Below are 26056 nucleotides of genomic sequence, written 5' to 3' on the forward strand. Positions count from 1 at the left end.
AGCCGGCAAACGCAAAATTAAGAAAATTGAATGGCTTAAAACGATATTATGTTCGAACATTACACTATTACAAATTTCAAAAATATTGGAAATAAAATTTTAAAATCATTAGAAATTATACTAACAGATCCAGTGGAGACAGTAACAGATGAAGATACAAAATTAAAACTTATGGAAATTTACCATAATGATCCCATTTCTGGTGGACATTGCGGAATGAAAAGACTTTACGCAAAATTGCGAACACAATTTTATTGGAAGAACATGACTCGTGATATATCGAAATATATCAAAAATTGTAAGGATTGTCTTTTAAACAAAGTTAAACCTAAAACAAAAGAAAAACTTGTTTTAACACCAACTCCTTGTAAACCATTTGATATACTAGTAATTGACACAATAGAACCCCTACCTGAGTTCAAATATGGTAACAAGTTCGCACTTACCATGATTTGCGACATGACTAAATATCTGGTAACAGTCGCTGTACCAGACAAACCGGCAAAAACAATCGCTTCAGCTATTTTTGAAGGATTCATTTTAACTTACGGCACAATGAATGCCATAAAGTCAGATTTAGGTACTGAATTTAAAAATGAATTATTCGAAGAATTAACAAAGCTTTTAAATATCCAACATAATTTTTCAACTGCATACCATCATGAAACTGTTGGCACGATTGAACGTAATCATAGAGTTTTTAATGAATACTTACGTGCATATCTAAAAGACACTTTTTCTGATTGGGATGTTTATTTAAAATATTTTACCTTCCTACACAACACTACGAGTAGCACAGTTTTCGACAATCAATTCTCGCCTTACGAGTTAGTCTTTGGGAAAAAGGCAACTTTGCCTAATGAATTGACAAAAGAAACAATTGACCCAATTTATAATGTCGAGAACTATGCCAAAGAAGTTAAGTTTAGGATGCAGAAAACGCACAAAATGGCACAAAACCTAATTAATAAAAATAAGCTACAAAGTAAAAATCTATATGATAAAACGGCACGACCTTTAATTGTAGAAATCGGAAATAAAGTACTTTTACAAAAAGAACCACATTATAAGCACGAAAATATTTACCAAGGTCCTTTTATTATAACTAAAATTAATGAACCTAACGTAACTATTTTCGATGAGGTTAAAAACAAAGAAAAAGTGGTACACAAAAACCGCCTAAGTAAAGTAAATTAACATTACTCCAATTCGTTTACTTTAAATTTGATTAAAAAAAAAACAAATCCAAAATTTACTTACTAGCATTTAAGCAGCCACGAAGGCTTAAAAACTGTTAAAACAAAAAAAAAAGTTAAATAACACAAATTTTGTATATTCAAAAAAAACCTATTTCATGAAAATTGTTCGTATTTCTTAAGTTCAAACAAAAAAAAAAAACAAAACAGAAAAAAAGATATATTTCAAAAGCAGCAAAGATTAAAAATGTAAAACTTTAACAAATTTAATATATATTAAAATGTAAATATCTACAACAGAAAGAAGAACAAACAACATAATTTAATAAATTAAAATCAAATTCATTCATTTGTAATAATCAGTAATAAAAATGGTTCCGAACCAACGAATTAAAAAGGGGAGGAACACCCTAATATAAATATATATTCGTTTGTTCGCAACAATTTTTATAAGTTTTTGGCCAAAGAAGAATGTGACAAAATTGATCACTTTGTCAATTCTTCTTTTCCCCAACAAGGGTGATGTGAAGATAAAATCCCCCAAATTAACTTTTTAATAATCATCTGGCAACATCGCAACATTGTTGCTCACAATAATATTTAATTGTGAATGCTACAAATAAAATGAATACAACACAACACAATATGCCATGAGCATTGAAATATAGCGTGTAAGAGAGAGTAAGATATATGTGGGGTGAAACACGAAAAATGACTGGCAATGATGGCTCGGCATTTTTCATGTTTCACCGCCATCATTATAATTTTGCCAACTCAAAAGTGCAGACGCGTTCCGAGAAAGTTTTATTTAAATAAAGTGTAATTTAATTAATATAAAAATCTGAGTACACTTTATTGACCTCGATGCCTTATAAAGTTTGGCGACGGCGCCCACCGAAATTAATATAAAACCAATATTGGAAACATGGCCTAACCAAATTCAATTAGCATCAAAAAACCTAATAATACTACGCAGTGATAATACAAATTTTTCTAACTCAAGCGTTTCTACAACAACTCTAATAATTCTAATCAGATATAACAATAAAAATTTTTTCTAATTAATTGTGATTTTCTACAAGAACTCTAATAATACTATACGGAGATAATAAGTCTAAAGAAACTTTTTAAAAAAGTAATAATAATATGCAGATATAATAAAAATTTTTCTAACAAATGCGATTTCCTACAAAATCTATTAATACTATGCGGAGATAATAATTCTAATTAAAAACAATTTTCAAAAATCCAATAATACCATGCGGAGATAATAAATTTTTCTAACAATTTTCCAAAATTATAATACGATGCAGAGATAATAAAGTTTTTTTAATTAAATATAATTTTTAATAAAGAGCGGAGATAAAAGATTTTTCGAAGCTTCTAATACAACAATACATAATGGAAAAAATAAAACTGTAATAAAACTAAATACTACGGAAATAATAAAAAGAATTAAAATTCGAATATCTAAAAATTTATAAAATAATACAAATTACTACACTCATCAGCATTCATAACGGCATCCAAAAACCCACGCCACTCAGACAACGGGATCAGCAACTGTACCACCGCCAGCAGCAACATCAGCAGCAGAGAAACCAGCAGCAACATAAGCAGCAGAAACAACTCCGGCATCAGCAGCATTGGCGACGACAGCGGCAGCGTTTACGGCAGCAGCACAATAAGTATAATATACATATACGTATTTAACATTTCTTTTGCCTACGGGTATTTTTTCTTTAAAACCTATATATGTATGTATATTAAAAATTAAAATTTTGTATTAAATTCGGTGTCTTCGCTTTCCAATTAAAATAATTTCACATTCATATAAATTTTGGATTTTGATATTAGGGTGGTTTTCGATAAAACCAATTAATTTTTTTGGTACATACGGTGGTTTTCGAAAAAACCAATTAATTTGTTTGATACATACGGTGGGTTCCGTTAAAAACCAAGTAATTTTTTTGACAATATGCGGTGGTTCCGTTAAAAACCAATTAATTTTTTTTAAATACATGCGGTGGTTCCGTGAAAAACCAAATTGAGATTTTTTTGAATAAAGCGGTGCGTCCGTGATTATCACATTTTGAGATTTTTTTTTACAATTCATACCTATATACTTTTGTGCCATTTTAAATTCAATTACTTTTTATAGATTTTTCATACAAGTTTACTGCAGTTTCAATTAATTCTTCTAATAAATTGTTAAATATTTCTTTAATTTTTTCCTTCGTTTTTTTTTTTTCCTCAACAATTTAACTTCAAATATAAATTCAACATTCAAACAAGTGCTTTAGTAATTTCATATGTACAACCTTAGAAGTGGTAGACAAGTGCAAAAAACTTCAGATTCAGAATCCGATTCAGATAAATCAGGCTCAAGCTACGACAGTTTAGCTTCATCATCGACCGAAAAAGTCACAAACCAGGAAAATAGATTTTCTTTATCAACAGATTTTCCAGGCTTCGAATCTTAACGATCCAATTAGTACAAACGTTGCCTCACCTTCTAATTCAGCTCCAGATCTTAACGATCAAGTCATGGCAACACCAGAGGATAAAAGAATTTTTATTAACACATGTGCTAACTCTATTAGAGAAAACTACAGTGGTGATCCACTAGCACTTGATTCTTTTATAGACAAAATTGCATTACTCGAACAATTCGCTACTGCAGATTTAACCGATACTTTTATAGCGTTCTTAAAATCAAAATTAGAGGGTAAAGCTCGTGAAGCAATACCAACACAAGTAACTTCAGTCAACGAAATTAAAACAGCTCTACGTAATAGGATAAAACCGGACAACTCGAAAGTTGTAGCAGGGAGAATTGCAGCTTTGCATGTTAACGGTAACAATTATACAGATTTTTCCAAAAAAGTTGAAGATTTAGCTGACTCACTTGAGCGGTCTCTTATTATTGAAGGGATCACTCAAACGAAAGCTCATGAAATGGCAGTCGAACAAACTGTTAACGTGTGTCGTTTAAACGCAAAATCCAATTTAGTAAAAACCATTTTAGCCTCAACGGCATTTACTGATCCGAAAGACGTAGTAGCAAAATTAATTGTAGAACAAAACAATGAAGTAACTGAGCATCAGGTTTTAGCTTTTCGATCACGTGGTAACAGTACATTTAGAAATTCACGTGGTAGTTATCGAGGTTTTTACCCAAACCGCGGCTATACTGGTTATAGAAATAATAGTTAATTTTCATATTATAGTAACTATAACGGTAACAACAATCAAAGATATAGAAATTATAACGGAAATAGATATCAGAATAATCACAACAATAATACGCGTCCAAATACCAATCCTAATCCAAACAATAGTAACAATAGAAACAACAATGCAAGATCCTCAAACGGTAGAGGTCGAAACGCAAACGTTCGCGCTTTAAACGCCAGTGCCCCTCAGGAGCGAACACTGAGGGAGGACGAATTAAGCGAGTAAGCGAACTTCCCTCACCAATAGCCATCTATTGTTTAAATTTAAATTAATCTGACTTCATAGAATTACAATTAAACGAGTCACAAAAATTTTGTTCTTTCCTAGTAGACACTCAAGCCGACATTTCTTAAATAAAAATATCATGTCTAGCCAGTAATATTTCCTTAAATACGAACGATATTATTAACATTACCGGTGTCACTTCCAATTCAGTTTGCACTTTAGGTAAAATTACAGCAAATTTAAATTTTTTTAACTTTTCTATTAAACAGACTTTACATGTAGTAAATGAAGACTTTAATATTCCATCCGATGGCATACTGGGTAAAGATTTTCTGAAAATTAACAAATGCATTATTAATTATGAAAGAAATAGTATTTTTTTTGGGTAGGTAATGAAAAAGTCGCGATACCAATCCTACACGGAACAGAAGGCGACAGTTGTATCATTCCACCAAGATGCGAAATATTCAGACTTTTTAATTAAAGTTATAAATACCACGGACGATATAAAGTATGTGAAAAGAAACAGCATTAGGACAGAACAACTTTCAAACTACAATGTTTATACAATTAACAAGACAGAAACAGAAGACAAACGTACCAAAAAACTAATTTCGATTTTAAAAAATCAAATACCTCAACATGCTCATAGTAAATTAATTGACCTTTGCATAGATTATGCCGACATTTTCGCTCTTGACACGGACAAAATGACTCTAAGTAACTTCTACGAGCAAAAATTAAGACTGACAGACAACGAACCGGTATATGTTAAAAACTATAGATTGCCATACTCTCAACGCGAAGAAATAAATCGCCAAGTAAATAAATTATTAGACAATGATTTGATTGAACCCAGTTATTCGAATTAAATAGTCCTTTGATTGTAGTCCCAAAGAAATATACTAATGGTCAAAAAGCATATCGTATGTGCGTAGATTTTCGCGCGGTAAACAAAAAACTCATTGCTGATAAATTCCTACTAGCTAGAGTTGACGATATTTTAGACAATCTCGGTAGAGCAAAGTATTTTTCCACTTTGGATCTTTTTTCAGGATTTCATCAAATCCCCTTGCATCCTGACTCTCGTGACATTACGTCTTTCAGCACTGACCGTGGCGCATTTAGATGGAAAGTGCTTCCATTTGGCTTAAATATAGCACCAAATTCATTCTCACGAATGATGACCATAGCTTTTTCGGGTATACCACCCAATGTCGCATTTTTGTACGTCGACGATATTATCGTCATAGGGTGTAGTGAAGCACACCACATCAAAAATCTTTCAAAAGTCTTCGATACTTGTAGATCTTTCAATCTCAAACTTAACCCAAATAAATGCAATTTTTTACGACCAGAAGTTACATTTTTAGGTCATAAATGTTCAGCCAAAGGTTTGTTGCCAGACGACTCTAAAATAAACGCAATTGAAAAGTATACAAAACCGACTGACAAAGACGCGGTACGACGATTCGTCGCGTTTGCAAACTGTTTATGCCTAAATTTGCGTCTCTGGCAGCGCCTCTAAATCGATTAAGCAGAAAAAGAGTTGAATTTGTAATGATTTACCAATTTGTTTCGCTTCTAAAGCATTTAATAAAGCTGAACAGAAAAAGCCCATTATAGAATTAGAGCTTTTAGCTATTTACTTTGCAATCAAGCAAATCCGACCATATGTGTATGGTACCCATTTCATTGTAAAATCAGACCATAGACCTCTAGTATACTTATTCAACATGAAAGACCCATCTTCAAAACTTTCAAGAATAAGACTGGAACTATCTGAATATAACTTTACTATTGTATATATAAAAGGTAAATCAAACGTTTGTGCTGATGCACTATCGCGTATAACAATCGATGAGATTAAAGAAGCTAATAAACAAATTTTGGCAGTACAGACAAGATCCATGACAAAAAAGGCAAACGACAAAAATTTACATAGAAAAACAGACAAAAACGACGAAAAACAACTTACATGTCTACGACAAATTTTCATTTAATTTTTCGAAAAAAGTCCCACGAATAAGATCTGCAATTACGTACGATAAAAATAATAAAACAACAAATTTAAGAATTTTTGCGCATATTAAACATAAGAAACTCGAGTTACTTAGTTTTGAGCTTGTTAACGAAATAATGACTTTAGAGAAATTACTTTCGAGGCTTGAATCAGAAGCCGGCAAACGCAAAATTAAGAAAATTGAATGGCTTAAAACGATATTATGTTCGAACATTACACTATTACAAATTTCAAAAATATTGGAAATAAAATTTTAAAATCATTAGAAATTATACTAACAGATCCAGTGGAGACAGTAACAGATGAAGATACAAAATTAAAACTTATGGAAATTTACCATAATGATCCCATTTCTGGTGGACATTGCGGAATGAAAAGACTTTACGCAAAATTGCGAACACAATTTTATTGGAAGAACATGACTCGTGATATATCGAAATATATCAAAAATTGTAAGGATTGTCTTTTAAACAAAGTTAAACCTAAAACAAAAGAAAAACTTGTTTTAACACCAACTCCTTGTAAACCATTTGATATACTAGTAATTGACACAATAGAACCCCTACCTGAGTTCAAATATGGTAACAAGTTCGCACTTACCATGATTTGCGACATGACTAAATATCTGGTAACAGTCGCTGTACCAGACAAACCGGCAAAAACAATCGCTTCAGCTATTTTTGAAGGATTCATTTTAACTTACGGCACAATGAATGCCATAAAGTCAGATTTAGGTACTGAATTTAAAAATGAATTATTCGAAGAATTAACAAAGCTTTTAAATATCCAACATAATTTTTCAACTGCATACCATCATGAAACTGTTGGCACGATTGAACGTAATCATAGAGTTTTTAATGAATACTTACGTGCATATCTAAAAGACACTTTTTCTGATTGGGATGTTTATTTAAAATATTTTACCTTCCTACACAACACTACGAGTAGCACAGTTTTCGACAATCAATTCTCGCCTTACGAGTTAGTCTTTGGGAAAAAGGCAACTTTGCCTAATGAATTGACAAAAGAAACAATTGACCCAATTTATAATGTCGAGAACTATGCCAAAGAAGTTAAGTTTAGGATGCAGAAAACGCACAAAATGGCACAAAACCTAATTAATAAAAATAAGCTACAAAGTAAAAATCTATATGATAAAACGGAACGACCTTTAATTGTAGTAATCGGAAATAAAGTACTTTTACAAAAAGAACCACATTATAAGCACGAAAATATTTACCAAGGTCCTTTTATTATAACTAAAATTAATGAACCTAACGTAACTATTTTCGATGAGGTTAAAAACAAAGAAAAAGTGGTACACAAAAACCGCCTAAGTAAAGTTTTTAACATTACTCCAATTCGTTTACTTTAAATTTGATTAAAAAAAAAACAAATCCAAAATTTACTTACTAGCATTTAAGCAGCCACGAAGGCTTAAAAACTGTTAAAACAAAAAAAAAAAAAGTTAAATAACACAAATTTTGTATATTCAAAAAAAACCTATTTCATGAAAATTGTTCGTATTTCTTAAGTTCAAACAAAAAAAAAAAAAAACAAAACAGAAAAAAAGATATATTTCAAAAGCAGCAAAGATTAAAAATGTAAAACTTTAACAAATTTAATATATATTAAAATGTAAATATCTACAACAGAAAGAAGAACAAACAACATAATTTAATAAATTAAAATCAAATTCATTCATTTGTAATAATCAGTAATAAAAATGGTTCCGAACCAACGAATTAAAAAGGGGAGGAACACCCTAATATAAATATATATTCGTTTGTTCGCAACAATTTTTATAAGTTTTTGGCCAAAGAAGAATGTGACAAAATTGATCACTTTGTCAATTCTTCTTTTCCCCAAAAAGGGTGATGTGAAGATAAAATCCCCCAAATTAACTTTTTAATAATCATCTGGCAACATCGCAACATTGTTGCTCACAATAATATTTAATTGTGAATGCTACAAATAAAATGAATACAACACAACACAATATGCCATGAGCATTGAAATATAGCGTGTAAGAGAGAGTGAGATATATGTGGGGTGAAACACGAAAAATGACTGGCAATGATGGCTCGGCATTTTTCATGTTTCACCGCCATCATTATAATTTTGCCAACTCAAAAGTGCAGACGCGTTCCGAGAAAGTTTTATTTAAATAAAGTGTAATTTAATTAATATAAAAATCTGAGTACACTTTATTGACCTCGATGCCTTATAAAGTTTGGCGACGGCGCCCACCGAAATTAATATAAAACCAATATTGGAAACATGGCCTAACCAAATTCAATTAGCATCAAAAAACCTAATAATACTACGCAGTGATAATACAAATTTTTCTAACTCAAGCGTTTCTACAACAACTCTAATAATTCTAATCAGATATAACAATAAAAATGTTTTCTAATTAATTGTGATTTTCTACAAGAACTCTAATAATACTATACGGAGATAATAAGTCTAAAGAAACTTTTTAAAAAAGTAATAATAATATGCAGATATAATAAAAATTTTTCTAACAAATGCGATTTCCTACAAAATCTATTAATACTATGCGGAGATAATAATTCTAACTAAAAACAATTTTCAAAAATCCAATAATACCATGCGGAGATAATAAATTTTTCTAACAATTTTCCAAAATTATAATACGATGCAGAGATAATAAAGTTTTTTTAATTAAATATAATTTTTAATAAAGAGCGGAGATAAAAGATTTTTCGAAGCTACTAATACAACAATACATAATGGAAAAAATAAAACTGTAATAAAACTAAATACTACGGAAATAATAAAAAGAATTAAAATTCGAATATCTAAAAATTTATAAAATAATACAAATTACTACACTCATCAGCATTCATAACGGCATCCAAAAACCCACGCCACTCAGACAACGGGATCAGCAACTGTACCACCGCCAGCAGCAACATCAGCAGCAGAGAAACCAGCAGCAACATAAGCAGCAGAAACAACTCCGGCATCAGCAGCATTGGCGACGACAGCGGCAGCGTTTACGGCAGCAGCACAATAAGTATAATATACATATACGTATTTAACATTTCTTTTGCCTACGGGTATTTTTTCTTTAAAACCTATATATGTATGTATATTAAAAATTAAAATTTTGTATTAAATTCGGTGTCTTCGCTTTCCAATTAAAATAATTTCACATTCATATAAATTTTGGATTTTGATATTAGGGTGGTTTTCGATAAAACCAATTAATTTTTTTGGTACATACGGTGGTTTTCGAAAAAACCAATTAATTTTTTTGATACATACGGTGGGTTCCGTTAAAAACCAAGTAATTTTTTTGACAATATGCGGTGGTTCCGTTAAAAACCAATTAATTTTTTTTAAATACATGCGGTGGTTCCGTGAAAAACCAAATTGAGATTTTTTTGAATAAAGCGGTGTGTCCGTGATTATCACATTTTGAGATTTTTTTTTACAATTCATACCTATATACTTTTGTGCCATTTTAAATTCAATTACTTTTTATAGATTTTTCATACAAGTTTACTGCAGTTTCAATTAATTCTTCTAATAAATTGTTAAATATTTCTTTAATTTTTTCCTTCGTTTTTTTTTTTTTTTTTCCTTAACAATTTAACTTCAAATATAAATTCAACATTCAAACAAGTGCTTTAGTAATTTCATATGTACAACCTTAGAAGTGGTAGACAAGTGCAAAAAACTTCAGATTCAGAATCCGATTCAGATAAATCAGGCTCAAGCTACGACAGTTTAGCTTCATCATCGACCGAAAAAGTCACAAACCAGGAAAATAGATTTTCTTTATCAACAGATTTTCCAGGCTTCGAATCTTAACGATCTTAACGATCCAATTAGTACAAACGTTGCCTCACCTTCTAATTCAGCTCCAGATCTTAACGATCAAGTCATGGCAACACCAGAGGATAAAAGAATTTTTATTAACACATGTGCTAACTCTATTAGAGAAAACTACAGTGGTGATCCACTAGCACTTGATTCTTTCATAGACAAAATTGCATTACTCGAACAATTCGCTACTGCAGATTTAACCGATACTTTTATAGCGTTCTTAAAATCAAAATTAGAGGGTAAAGCTCGTGAAGCAATACCAACACAAGTAACTTCAATCAACGAAATTAAAACAGCTCTACGTAATAGGATAAAACCGGACAACTCGAAAGTTGTAGCAGGGAGAATTGCAGCGTTGCATGTTAACGGTAACAATTATACAGATTTTGCCAAAAAAGTTGAAGATTTAGCTGACTCACTTGAGCGGTCTCTTATTATTGAAGGGATCACTCAAACGAAAGCTCATGAAATGGCAGTCGAACAAACTGTTAACGTGTGTCGTTTAAACGCAAAATCCAATTTAGTAAAAACCATTTTAGCCTCAACGGCATTTACTGATCCGAAAGACGTAGTAGCAAAATTAATTGTAGAACAAAACAATGAAGTAACTGAGCGTCAGGTTTTAGCTTTTCGATCACGTGGTAACAGTACATTTAGAAATTCACGTGGTAGTTATCGAGGTTTCTACCCAAACCGCGGCTATACTGGTTATAGAAATAATAGTTCATTTTCATATTATAGTAACTATAACGGTAACAACAATCAAAGATATAGAAAGTATAACGGAAATAGATATCAGAATAATCACAACAATAATACGCGTCCAAATACCAATCCTAATCCAAACAATAGTAACAATAGAAACAACAATGCAAGATCCTCAAACGGTAGAGGTCGAAACGCAAACGTTCGCGCTTTAAACGCCAGTGCCCCTCAGGAGCGAACACTGAGGGAGGACGAATTAAGCGAGTAAGCGAACTTCCCTCACCAATAGCCATCTATTGTTTAAATTTAAATTAATCTGACTTCATAGAATTACAATTAAACGAGTCACAAAAATTTTGTTCTTTCCTAGTAGACACTCAAGCCGACATTTCTTAAATAAAAATATCATGTCTAGCCAGTAATATTTCCTTAAATACGAACGATATTATTAACATTACCGGTGTCACTTCCAATTCAGTTTGCACTTTAGGTAAAATTACAGCAAATTTAAATTTTTCTAACTTTTCTATTAAACATACTTTACATGTAGTAAATGAAGACTTTAATATTCCATCCGATGGCATACTGGGTAAAGATTTTCTGAAAATTAACAAATGCATTATTAATTATGAAAGAAATAGTATTTTTTTTGGGTAGGTAATGAAAAAATCGCGATACCAATCCTACACGGAACAGAAGGCGACAGTTGTATCATTCCACCAAGATGCGAAATATTCAGACTTTTTGATTTAGGAGATTCACCCGAACCACTTTTCGTGGACTCGCAGGAAATTCAAAGAGGTGTTTTCACAGCTAGGTGCATTGTTAATTCCAGTAACCCAATAATTAAAGTTATAAATACCACGGACGATATAAAGTATGTGAAAAGAAACAGCATTAGGACAGAAAAACTTTCAAACTACAATGTTTATACAATTAACAAGACAGAAACAGAAGACAAACGTACCAAAAAACTAATTTCGATTCTAAAAAATCAAATACCTCAACATGCTCATAGTAAATTAATTGACCTTTGCATAGATTATGCCGACATTTTCGCTCTTGACACGGACAAAATGACTCTAAATAACTTCTACGAGCAAAAATTAAGACTGACAGACAACGAACCGGTATATGTTAAAAACTATAGATTGCCATACTCTCAACGCGAAGAAATAAATCGCCAAGTAAATAAATTATTAGAGAATGATTTGATTGAACCCAGTTATTCGAATTAAATAGTCCTTTGATTGTAGTCCCAAAGAAATATACTAATGGTCAAAAAGCATATCGTATGTGCGTAGATTTTCGCGCGGTAAACAAAAAACTCATTGCTGATAAATTCCTACTAGCTAGAGTTGACGATATTTTAGACAATCTCGGTAGAGCAAAGTATTTTTCCACTTTGGATCTTTTTTCAGGATTTCATCAAATCCCCTTGCATCCTGACTCTCGTGACATTACGTCTTTCAGCACTGACCGTGGGGCATTTAGATGGAAAGTGCTTCCATTTGGCTTAAATATAGCACTAAATTCATTCTCACGAATGATGACCATAGCTTTTTCGGGTATACCACCCAATGTCGCATTTTTGTACGTCGACGATATTATCGTCATAGGGTGTAGTGAAGCACACCACATCAAAAATCTTTCAAAAGTCTTCGATACTTGTAGATCTTTCAATCTCAAACTTAACCCAAATAAATGCAACTTTTTACGACCAGAAGTTACATTTTTAGGTCATAAATGTTCAGCCAAAGGTTTGTTGCCAGACGACTCTAAAATAAACGCAATTGAAAAGTATACAAAACCGACTGACAAAGACGCGGTACGACGATTCGTCGCGTTTGCAAACTGTTTATGCCTAAATTTGCGTCTCTGGCAGCGCCTCTAAATCGATTAAGCAGAAAAAGAGTTGAATTTGTAATGATTTACCAATTTGTTTCGCTTCTAAAGCATTTAATAAAGCTGAACAGAAAAAGCCCATTATAGAATTAGAGCTTTTAGCTATTTACTTTGCAATCAAGCAAATTCGACCATATGTGTATGGTACCCATTTCATTGTAAAATCAGACCATAGACCTCTAGTATACTTATTCAACATGAAAGACCCATCTTCAAAACTTTCAAGAATAAGACTGGAACTATCTGAATATAACTTTACTATTGTATATATAAAAGGTAAATCAAACGTTTGTGCTGATGCACTATTGCGTATAACAATCGATGAGATTAAAGAAGCTAATAAACAAATTTTGGCAGTACAGACAAGATCCATGACAAAAAAGGCAAACGACAAAAATTTACATAGAAAAACAGACAAAAACGACGAAAAACAACTTACATGTCTACGACAAATTTTCATTTAATTTTTCGAAAAAAGTCCCACGAATAAGATCTGCAATTACGTACGATAAAAATAATAAAACAACAAATTTAAGAATTTTTGCGCATATTAAACATAAGAAACTCGAGTTACTTAGTTTTGAGCTTGTTAACGAAATAATGACTTTAGAGAAATTACTTTCGAGGCTTGAATCAGAAGCCGGCAAACGCAAAATTAAGAAAATTGAATGGCTTAAAACGATATTATGTTCGAACATTACACTATTACAAATTTCAAAAATATTGGAAATAAAATTTTAAAATCATTAGAAATTATACTAACAGATCCAGTGGAGACAGTAACAGATGAAGATACAAAATTAAAACTTATGGAAATTTACCATAATGATCCCATTTCTGGTGGACATTGCGGAATGAAAAGACTTTACGCAAAATTGCGAACACAATTTTATTGGAAGAACATGACTCGTGATATATCGAAATATATCAAAAATTGTAAGGATTGTCTTTTAAACAAAGTTAAACCTAAAACAAAAGAAAAACTTGTTTTAACACCAACTCCTTGTAAACCATTTGATATACTAGTAATTGACACAATAGAACCCCTACCTGAGTCCAAATATGGTAACAAGTTCGCACTTACAATGATTTGCGACATGACTAAATATCTGGTAACAGTCGCTGTACCAGACAAACCGGCAAAAACAATCGCTTCAGCTATTTTTGAAGGATTCATTTTAACTTACGGCACAATGAATGCCATAAAGTCAGATTTAGGTACTGAATTTAAAAATGAATTATTCGAAGAATTAACAAAGCTTTTAAATATCCAACATAATTTTTCAACTGCATACCATCATGAAACTGTTGGCACGATTGAACGTAATCATAGAGTTTTTAATGAATACTTACGTGCATATCTAAAAGACACTTTTTCTGATTGGGATGTTTATTTAAAATATTTTACCTTCCTACACAACACTACGAGTAGCACAGTTTTCGACAATCAATTCTCGCCTTACGAGTTAGTCTTTGGAAAAAAGGCAACTTTGCCTAATGAATTGACAAAAGAAACAATTGACCCAATTTATAATGCCGAGAACTATGCCAAAGAAGTTAAGTTTAGGATGCAGAAAACGCACAAAATGGCACAAAACCTAATTAATAAGAATAAGCTACAAAGTAAAAATCTATATGATAAAACGGCACGACCTTTAATTGTAGAAATCGGAAATAAAGTACTTTTACAAAAAGAACCACATTATAAGCACGAAAATATTTACCAAGGTCCTTTTATTATAACTAAAATTAATGAACTAACTATTTTCGATGAGGTTAAAAACAAAGAAAAAGTGGTACACAAAAACCGCCTAAGTAAAGTAAATTAACATTACTCCAATTCGTTTACTTTAAATTTGATTAAAAAAAAAACAAATCCAAAATTTACTTACTAGCATTTAAGCAGCCACGAAGGCTTAAAAACTGTTAAAACAAAAAAAAAAGTTAAATAACACAAATTTTGTATATTCAAAAAAAAACCTATTTCATGAAAATTGTTCGTATTTCTTAAGTTCAAACAAAAAAAAAAAAACAAAACAGAAAAAAAGATATATTTCAAAAGCAGCAAAGATTAAAAATGTAAAACTTTAACAAATTTAATATATATTAAAATGTAAATATCTACAACAAAAAGAAGAACAAACAACATAATTTAATAAATTAAAATCAAATTCATTCATTTGTAATAATCAGTAATAAAAATGGTTCCGAACCAACGAATTAAAAAGGGGAGGAACACCCTAATATAAATATATATTCGTTTGTTCGCAACAATTTTTATAAGTTTTTGGCCAAAGAAGAATGTGACAAAATTGATCACTTTGTCAATGCTTCTTTTCCCCAAAAAGGGTGATGTGAAGATAAAATCCCCCAAATTAACTTTTTAATAATCATCTGGCAACATCGCAACATTGTTGCTCACAATAATATTTAATTGTGAATGCTACAAATAAAATGAATACAACACAACACAATATGCCATGAGCATTGAAATATAGCGTGTAAGAGAGAGTAATATATATGTGGGGTGAAACACGAAAAATGACTGGCAATGATGGCTCGGCATTTTTCATGTTTCACCGCCATCATTATAATTTTGCCAACTCAAAAGTGCAGACGCGTTCCGAGAAAGTTTTATTTAAATAAAGTGTAATTTAATTAATATAAAAATTTGAGTACACTTTATTGACCTCGATGCCTTATAAAGTTTGGCGACGGCGCCCACCGAAATTAATCAGACAATTCTAAATATTCTCGCGGATTTTTTTATTCCCGCGGAAAAATTCCTCCAATCTGTTCTCCTAGGGAGAACAATAATTGGGGAATAGGAATTTCGAAGTCAGCTGTTTTGTTAATTGAAATTTCGTTGCATATTTCTTATTTTGTTTAAAAAATTGAAGTTTAATTATTGTTGCAAATTTGTTGGAAATTAAGAAATAAAATATAAACATTGCACAGTATTTATTGCATTTCATGTGGTATTCACTGAAATGAGTAATGAATTGGTGCCACAGCAACATCAACAGCGGAACATAAGAAGAAGACGGCGGGATAACACAAATCCGCCGGAGTTGCATGCATTCATTCTGCAAAGCAATTTTCTGGCGGCCAAGTCGATTTGAGTTCGCCTTTCGCCATATGCCAAACTCTCTTTAAGCCTTCTTAAAAAATTCTTGCGCAATTTCTGGATGGCTCCATCAAAAATACAAAGAGCTCTTCCGTTGCTTATGATATACTTTTCGACTTAAAATAATGAATATAGTGGTTGTTGTTGTTGTTGTATTAACAGTGGAAATATTGTGGTAGAATGTAAATACATATTTTAGCACAAATTTGTACAAATAAGTGTTTTTTCTTAAAAGAACCAATTTCCTTTAACTATTTTGATGCATTCCCTTTAATTTAACTAGTGAAAAAACTCATATGAAATGACAGAGAAATCTCCCCCTCCCTCACATTCATAATACCTACTTTTCTCCCATAACCGGTTTCCGCTTTTTCGAACATTGTTCAGAATAGGAGGAAAGGGAGAAGTGAAAAAACTCACAAGGAATTTTTATTTAGAATACGAGGAATGGGAGAAGGGAGAAAACTCGCACGGAATTTTCGTTTAGAATTGGGCTGATAGACTTCCATATATCAAAATCATCAGTATCGAAAAATTTGATTGAGCCATGTCCGTCCATCCGTCCGTCTGTTAGCACGATGACTTGAGTAAATATTGAGATATCTTCACCGAATTTGGTACACTAGCTTATCTGGACCCAGAATAGATTGGTATTGAAAATGAGTGATAACCACGCCGACTTCTTATATATATAACATTTTGGAAAACACAAAAAACCTGATAATTTAGTAAATAATATACCTATAATGTTGAACTTTGACATGTGGACTGATATTGACTCTTAATAAAAATTTGGAAACATTTTTTAAAATGGGCGTGGCACCGCCCACTTGTGATAAAATCAATTTTACAAATATTAATCATAAATCAAAAATCGTTAAACCTATCGTAACAAAATTCGGCAGAGGCGTTGCCTTTACTATAAGGAATGTTTTGAAGAAAAATTAACGAAATCGGTTAAGGACCACGCCCACTTTTATATAAAAGATTTTTAAAGGGGTCATGGACGAATAAAATAAGCTATATCTATGCAAAAAAGAGCTTTATATCAATGGTATTTCATTTCCCAAGTGGATTTACAACAATAAATAGGAAAAACTTCAACAAAAACAACAACAACAAAAACTTCAAATTTAAAAAAATGGGCATGGCACCTCCCCTTTTATGACTAAGCACTTTTCTATGTTTCGGGAGCCATAACTCGAAGAAAAATTAACGGATCGTAATAAAATTGGGAGATCGGTTACAGACCACGCCCACTTTTATATAAAATATTTTTAAAAGGGTCGTAGACTAGAATAATAAGCTATAACTTAGCAAAAAATAGGTTTGAATCAATGATATTACACTTATCAAGTTTTACTGTAAGAGGAAATGGGGAGACATTTTTTTTAAACGGGCGGTGCTACGTGTTATGCAAAAGTAATTTATCTGAAATGAAATGTACAATTGAAGCTCACGCTGACTATATACAGACCAATTCTAAATATTCTCGCGGAATTTTGTTCTCGCGGATTTTTTTATTCCCGCGGAAAAATTCCTCCAATTCTGTTCTCCTAGGGAGAACAATAATTGGGGAATAGGAATTTCGAATTTTCGAAGTCAGCTGTTTTGTCAATTGAAATTTCGTTGCACATTTCTTATTTTGTTTAAAAAATTGAAAAGTTTAATTATTGTTGCAAATTTGTTGGAAATTAAGAAATAAAATATAAACATTGCACAGTATTTATTGCATTTCATGTGGTATTCACTGAAATGAGTAATGAATTGGTGCCACAGCAACATCAACAGCGGAACATAAGAAGAAGACGGCGGGATAACACAAATCCGCCGGAGTTGCATGCATTCATTCTGCAAAGCAATTTTCTGGCGGCCAAGTTGAGTTGAATTCGTCCTTCATCATATGCCAATATCTATTTAAGCCTTATTAAAAAATCCTTGCGCAATTTCTGGATGGCTGCATCAAATTTGTATACCAAGAGCTCTACCGTTGCTTATGATATACTTTTCAACTTAAAATAAAGAATATTGTGGTTGTAGTTGTTGTTGTATTAGAAGTAAGAATATTGTGGTAGAATATAAATACATCTTTTAGCACAAATTTGTACAAATAAGTGTTCTTTCTTAAAATAACCAATTTCCTTTAACTATTTTGATGCATTCCCTTTAATTTAACAAGTGAAAAAACTCCTATGAAATGGCAGAGAAATCTCCCTCTCCCTCACGTTCATAATACCTACTTTTCTCCCATAACCGGTTTCCGCTTTTTCGAACATTGTTCAGAATAGGAGGAAAGGGAGAAGTGAAAAAACTCACAAGGAATTTTTATTTAGAATACGAGGAATGGGAGAAGGGAGAAAACTCGCACGGAATTTTCGTTTAGAATTGGGCTGAATATAAAACCAATATTGGAAACATGGCAAGTATTTGGAGGCGGCGCCCTCCACGGCATAGCAGCTAACCTGGGTGAGTGGCGAACGGCTGGCGTAGCCATTATAACCTACGTAATATTGGTGTTTTCTCTATTACCTCAAATGGTCCTTCATATGGCTCCTGTAAACCGGTTCTCTTTCTATCAACTCTAACTAATACAAAATTGCAATCATTTAAATCTTTTGGAACATAAACTAGTGAATTTTTATGATGAGATATGTTTGATGCACAATTCTTTAAATTTTGTTTTAATTTTAACAGACCATCAGATGAGTCAAAGTTATTTTCAGATCGAACTACCATTTGCGAAGGAAGTCTTAGATTTTACCCATATACCATCTCTGCAGCTGTAGATTGAATGTCTTCTTTATAGGATGATCGCAAACCTAACAACACTATAGGTAACTCCTCATACCATTCAGCTGCACTTCCACTGGCCATAATTGAAGCTTTAAGTTGCCTACGAAAGCGTTCAACTATTCCATTAGCTTGCGGATGATAAGCAGTGGTTATGATTTTATGACTTCCTAATAGTTTTGAGAGCTCTGTAAGAACCTGCGATGTAAATTGCGCTCCCTGATCAGTTGTAATTGTCAACGGAACTCCAAATCGTGATATATACTCACGAAAGAAAGTCTCTGCCACATTTTTCGCGGAAATATTTTGAAGAGGATATGCTTCCGGCCAACGAGAATTCCTATCTATTAAAGTTAATATAAATCTTAAATCATGTGATGGAGGAAGAGGTCCAACCATATCTAGATGTACATGTTCAAAACGCCCTTTTGGAATTGGTATTTTCGAAACTTGCGATTTTGTATGTCTATAAATTTTACTTTTTTAACAATTAATGCACTCTTTCGCCTACTGGTTTACATCTTTATTCATTTCTGGACAAAAATATCTATTAGTGATTAACCGGCGTGTTGCTTTAATACCAACGTGGGCTATACCATGTAATTTCTCAAACACTAATTTTCTTAACACTTGAGGTATATGTGGCCTTGTTAAATTAAGTGATGTCTCACACCAAATTTGAATATTTAAAAAGGGAACTGATATTAGTTCTAATTTATGTCTACAATTTAGATTTTCTACTAATGATTTTATTTCACCATCTTTTTCTTGTTCAATAAATAACTCTTTTAAAATTACATCAATGGTTTCTAACGTTAAAACTTCGGGTATCCTTGACAACGCATCCGCAACACAGTTTAATTCCCCTTTTATGTATTTAATGTCACTAGTAAATTGGGATATGAACTCCAAATGTCTCGTCTGTCTGGGACTTCGATCTACCTTCGAATTCAATGCAAATGTAAGTGGCTTGTGATCCGTATAAACCGTAAAAGATCTACCTTCCAACCAATGTTTAAAGTGTTTAATAGTTAAATAAATAGCGAGTAACTCTCTATCAAAAGTACTATATTTACATTCAGACGGACTAAGTTTCTTAGAGAAGAAGGCTAACGGTTCTTTAGTATTGTTGATTTCCTGTTGAAGAACTCCTCCAATAGCCCTATTTGATGCGTCTACAGCAACAGAGAGAATTGCTTCACTGTTGAAATGTGTTAACAATGTTTTCTTAGCAAAACTCTCTTTTACTTTCTCAAATGCCTGCAATGTTTCATCAGACCAATCAAGTACCTTATCTTTGCTCTTCGATGCCTTTGTTATCATGCTGTGTATTGGGCCTAGCATTTCAGCAAGCTTTGGTATATACCTATGGTAAAAATTAACCATTCCCACAAACTTTTGCATTTGTTTGATTGACATTGGCCGTCCAAAATCAAGAATTGATTAAATTTTCTTCGCTGATGGTTGAATACCTTCAGACGATATGTTGTAACCTAGGAAATTAATTTTACCTACTCCAAAAACGCACTTAGATGGCTTGATATTCAATCCGTACTTATCTAAACGTTGAAATAGTATATTAAGATGTTGTAAATGTTCTGATTCATCTTTACTAGCTATCAGTATGTCGTCCAAATAAACAAATATAAAATCTAAATCGTGTAACACTTCATTTATAAACCTTTGGAATGTTTGCGCTGAATTTCGTAATCCAAAAGGCATTCTGACGAATTCGAACATTCCAAAAGGTGTGGCTATGGCAGTCTTATGAATGTCTTCTTCCGCAACAGGTATCTGATGGTAAGCCCTAACCAAATCTATATTTGAAAATATTGTTTTATTTTTGAATTCAATATGTAAATCATGTATGTATGGCAAAGGATATCGATCAGGTACAGTGATTAAATTAATCCTACGATAATCTCCGCAAGGACGCCAGTCATTTGCGTCTTTTTAGGTACTAAATGTAATGGCGATGTTCCATGTGATTTAGATGGACGACATATTCCTGATTTAAAAAAAAAATCGAATTCAGTCTGCTATTTTAAATTTAACAGGATCGAAACGTCTTGGCCTACAAAAAGGTAATATTCCATTCGTTATAATATGATGAACTGTCGAATGATTAACCTTTTTATTATAATCTGGCTGAGAAGTTAAAGAAGGAAAATTTTTTAAAAGTTTTATATATTGATTTTCAACTGAAAATAATTTAGGCAATGAAATATTACAAAACCTGGATATAGCATCTACAGATAAACTAGTTAGAGGATCTATTAATTTCTTATTCTTTATATCTATTAAAAGTCCATATTTTTCTAAAAAATCTGCACCTATGATCGGTTTTGAAATATTTGCAATAAGAAATACCAATGGAAATTATCCATAAGTCGAAATCATGCTGCCATTAGCAGCCGTTTAAATAATATCTGAAGATTTTTTGTAAATTTTGAATTTAGATGAAGGAAGAACTGAAATCTCAGCACCACTATCTATTAAGAATCTTAGCTTGCTTTCTTTATCTAATACAAACAAGCGACGTGTTGAAAAATTCAAAATGCTGTTGTTAGTCGCTGCAACAACAGCGCTGTCTAGTTTGTTTGACTAGGACCATTTTTCTGGAAAGCACACGGTTCTTCACATTTACGAGCTTTACTGCCGAAACGGTAATGATACTTACATAACCAGTTTTGAGACTTTGATCTACCTCGCGACTGAGAATTCCTGCGAAAACTAAAATTCCGCCTTTTTGGACGTGACTGTCTGTCATTAATTTGTGTTTTAATCTCGTTAATATCTAATTGTAAATGATTAAAACTTTCACATATTTTTGTTGTGGCCTTCGCTAAATTCTCTACAATTTTTCCCAATTCATCAATATTAATCGAAGATGTAACAACTCTATTTCTAACTGCACAAATTTCATTACCACTGGTTATCTCCCAAATTTTATCTGCCAGTTGCAAAAGATCATTAATATTATTTAAATTAGCACTAGTCAATGCAACATAAAGATTTTTTGGAAGTTTACGTAACCAAAGATTTTTAAGGAAATTTGAATCGATAGTATTACCTGCTAGTTGGTCAAGGGTCCTATAATATTCAGAAGGTTTCCGATCACCTATCTCAGTATCTGATAAAATTTTATCTAATCTTCTCTGTTCGCTTAAGGAGTGCCTATCAATAAGAGTTTTCTTTAAATTGTCATATTTTCCACTTTCAGGTGGATTTTGAATAACATCTAATACATTTGCAATAATGTCTTGTGGCAAGGCAGTTATTACAAACTCGTATTTAGTCAAATCTCTAGTTATACCTTTTGTAGCAAATTGCGTCTCAGCATGTACGAACCATCCTTCTGGACAGTTCGACCAAAATTGCGGTAATTTTACCGAAGTGGCACAAATTTCATTCCTATCGTAAGGATTGCGTATATTTTCTGACGAGAACTCACATGGATCCTCTATATCTATAATATACCTGTTTTGTCTATCTCCCGCGCCCGTTTCAGGCGGAATGAAACATTTTGAAAAAGGTTCACAAAAAAACAAAAAAAAAAAAATTAACAATCCTATAGACTTCTATAAATATATTATAAAATTAAAATCAAATTATATAATAATCATATATGTATAAATATTTAATAGTTGATGTGGATATGTTGTAACGTTACAGCTGAATGACTGCACAGGAAGTGCACACGAAACGCAGTGACTGAAATCACTACCACACACTTTAGCGACGCTCTGATCCACGTATTAGCGTATGCGCTTCCTTTTGCTTTTCTTCTGCCTTTAAATTGTGTTTTCAAATATTATGATCTGTTTGATATTTTGCAATTGTTGCTATGTCAAGTTATAGCCCTTCAAACGATGACGAAAGTAGAATGGCAGACATTGTAATATACATACATATTTATCGAATGTAAAGGTAACTCATAACAGCTGTCGTTTGCTGTTTCAGTGATGAATTACTACTCTATAGATAACTGCGCTGTTGGTGACTAATTGAGAGCAAAAATGTATAGAACTTTCTAAGTGATTCAAGATACAGTGAGTATAATTGAGGATATGTATGTGCGTATGTATTGGGCAATTTGACTGCTGACTCAGATGTACTTTGGGTTTGTGTTATACTCCTACAACAAATAAGTCGTAATTTGACTGTACGACGTGCTCTAGTTGACGATTTCCGCTTTGTACCGTTGCTAGCATTCGTCCTCAAACGTTCACATGAACAAGAAAAACAAAAATACAAAAGATACTTACACTTCTGTAAGATTTAACTTATGGTATGCAAATTATTTGGGAAGAACTATATCTTTTGGTGTTGCTGCAATTTGTTAATATCAAGCAGCTGAAGAGAGTGAAGACGCATTGGCGCAGTCGGTAAAATGTTTGTTGTGCTGCTCGAATACTTTGGCTTCTGCCAAAACTTTACGACTTCATGTGATGGTCTGAAGATAGAGTAACACCGAGAAGCCTTCTAGAAATATTGATTGTATGGATTGCTGGCCGTTTGTTGTATATATGTTTAGAAATATTGATTGTATGAATTGCTGGCCGTTTGTTGTATATATCTAATATTCCGCTTTGAGTAAAATTTCAGCTTAAATGCGCAAGGATTACGCTCTTCGGCTCCTGGCGGCGTCGCCAAAATTTTATGGATATATTATGGATATTCAATTCATCTATATTTGTTCAATAAGTTTTATAATTAAATAATCACGATATATTTATTAATAATTATATTCGTTCAATAATCAATTCAAAAAAAATTAAAATTTTCACATCAAAAAATAACATGAAATATAAAAACTTGAAACTCGATTTTTAAAGAAAAATTAAAGTTTTAACAATAACAAGTATTTCATAACAACGTGTAGTAAATCCCTACACGTGGCACCGCCCACTTGTGATAAAATCAATTTTACAAATATTAATCATAAATCAAAAATCGTTAAACCTATCATTACAAAATTCGACAGAGAGATTGCCTTTACATAAGGAATACTTTGAAGAAAAATTAACGAAATCGGTTAAGGACCACGCCTACTTTTATATAAAAGATTTTTAAAAGGGTCGTGGACGAATAAAATAAGCTATATCTTTGCAAAAAAGATTTTTATAACAATGGTATTTCATTTACCAACTGGATTTATAACAACAAATAGGAAAAACTTCAAATTTAAAAAAATGGGTGTGGCACCGCCCCTTTTATGACTAAGCAATTTTCTATGTTTCGGGAGCCATAACTCGCAGAAAAATTAACGGATCTTAATAAAATTAGGTACACAAATTTTCCCTATAGCAAGAAATAGATCGGTTAAAGACAACGGCCACTTTTATATAAACGATTTTTAAAAGGGACGTAGACGAAAATAATAAGCTATATCTTAGCGAAAAAAAAGCTTTGCATCAATAGAATTTTACTTTCTAAATTAAATTATAACATTAAATCGGAAAACACATAAATTTGAAAAAATGGGTGTGGTACCGCCCCTTTCTTGTCTAAGCAATTTTCAATGTTTCGGGAGCCATAACTTGAAGAAAAATTAACATATCGTAATGAAATTGTGTGCACATATTTTCCTTATAGCAGAAAATATTTCTAGTAAAAATAGACGAGATGGGTTAAAGACCACGCCCACTTTTATATAAAATATTTTTAAAAGGGTCGTAGACGAAAATAATACGCTATATCTTAGCAAAAAATAGTTTTGAATCAATGACATTTCACTTATCAAGTTACATTGTAAAGTAATTTATCTGAAATGAAATGTACAATTAAAGCTCACGCTGAGTATATAATGTTCGGTTACACCCGAACTGAGACACCTTTACTTGTTCAATAATGATATTATAAGACAAATTTTGTTTGCAGCCGGTGCTTTGGAAGCTTTTTCTAATACAGCAAATCAACTACTACAGGATGTTCAGGAGAGACTGGTTTTTCGTGCGCATTTGTATTTACAATCAGATATTTTAAATTATAATCCCTCGGCTGGTGATTTGGCTTATCCTGATAAATTGGAGATGATGGAGGTAATCGGTATAATCGGTATATGGGTAGGCTCGAATCTGAGCGAAAAGATAACCCTAGGGCCTTTTGGAATTTTGTTCGCTTCAAAGGAGGTTCCACTAATATACCCACTTGCATGAACTTTAACGGCAAAAGTTCGCAGTCTCTGGACGACACTGTTGAGTTTTTCGCCGATTTCTTTAAATCTAACTTTAGACTTTGGGTCTCTCTCAATCTCCAAACTCGATGTAAGCAATGCCATGGTCACGCTAAAGCCGTCGCTGAAATGCGACAGTGATGGTGCCTGTGCAGTTTATCTTTATGTGTCCCTCTTTGTTATATCTTTAACCTATCTCTATCTTCGGGTATCTAGAAGATGATAGATGGAAGTTGTTGTTGTTGTTGTAGCGATAAGGTTGCTCCCGGAAGGCTTTGGGGAGTGTTATCGATGTGATGGTCCTTTGCCGGTTACAGATCCGGTACGCACCGGTAACATGGCACCATTAAGGTGCCAGCCCGATCATCTCGGGAACGATTTATATGGCCACATTAAACCTTCAGGCCATCCCTCCCTCCCCACCCCCAAGTTCCATGAGGAGCTTGGGGTCGCCAGAGCCTCGTCTGTTAGTGAAACAGGATTTGCCGCGGATAGGTGAGGTTGACAATTGGGTTTGGAGAAGCTGTATATTGCGCTGGCAACCTGAAGGGTTGTGCTACACAGCCCCTTGAAATGATGGAAGTCAGCTTCGATAACACCTATATTTAAAACCGGAAAGAAAAATGAGGCCTCTTATTATAGGCCTACTGCAAAGCTTACTGCTTGTTCAAAACTTCTTGAAAAAATTATAAAGGAGAAATTATCTTTTATCGTTAAGAGCTTCGTTGAACCCAATCAACATGTGTTTGTTGCTGGACGCTCTACTGTCACTAACTTGGCCTCTATTTCTGATTTTTGTATCTCAGAATCAG

The 26056-nt window shown here is 32.5% G+C and overlaps 1 protein-coding gene across 1 annotated transcript in view; it reads left to right on the forward strand.

The window, feature by feature from the left end:
- Positions 1–26056, forward strand: part of Cog3 (conserved oligomeric Golgi complex subunit 3) — a 39170-nt gene that overhangs the window by 9071 nt on the left and 4043 nt on the right. Inside the window, exon 5 of the mRNA XM_067767595.1 lies at positions 24950–25110. Within this exon, the coding sequence (XP_067623696.1) occupies positions 24950–25110 (161 nt within the window). The remainder of the gene's footprint in view (positions 1–24949; positions 25111–26056) is intronic.

Source organism: Eurosta solidaginis, chromosome 2, assembly GCF_040869045.1.
Source record: "Eurosta solidaginis isolate ZX-2024a chromosome 2, ASM4086904v1, whole genome shotgun sequence".
Classification (NCBI taxonomy): domain Eukaryota; kingdom Metazoa; phylum Arthropoda; class Insecta; order Diptera; family Tephritidae; genus Eurosta; species Eurosta solidaginis.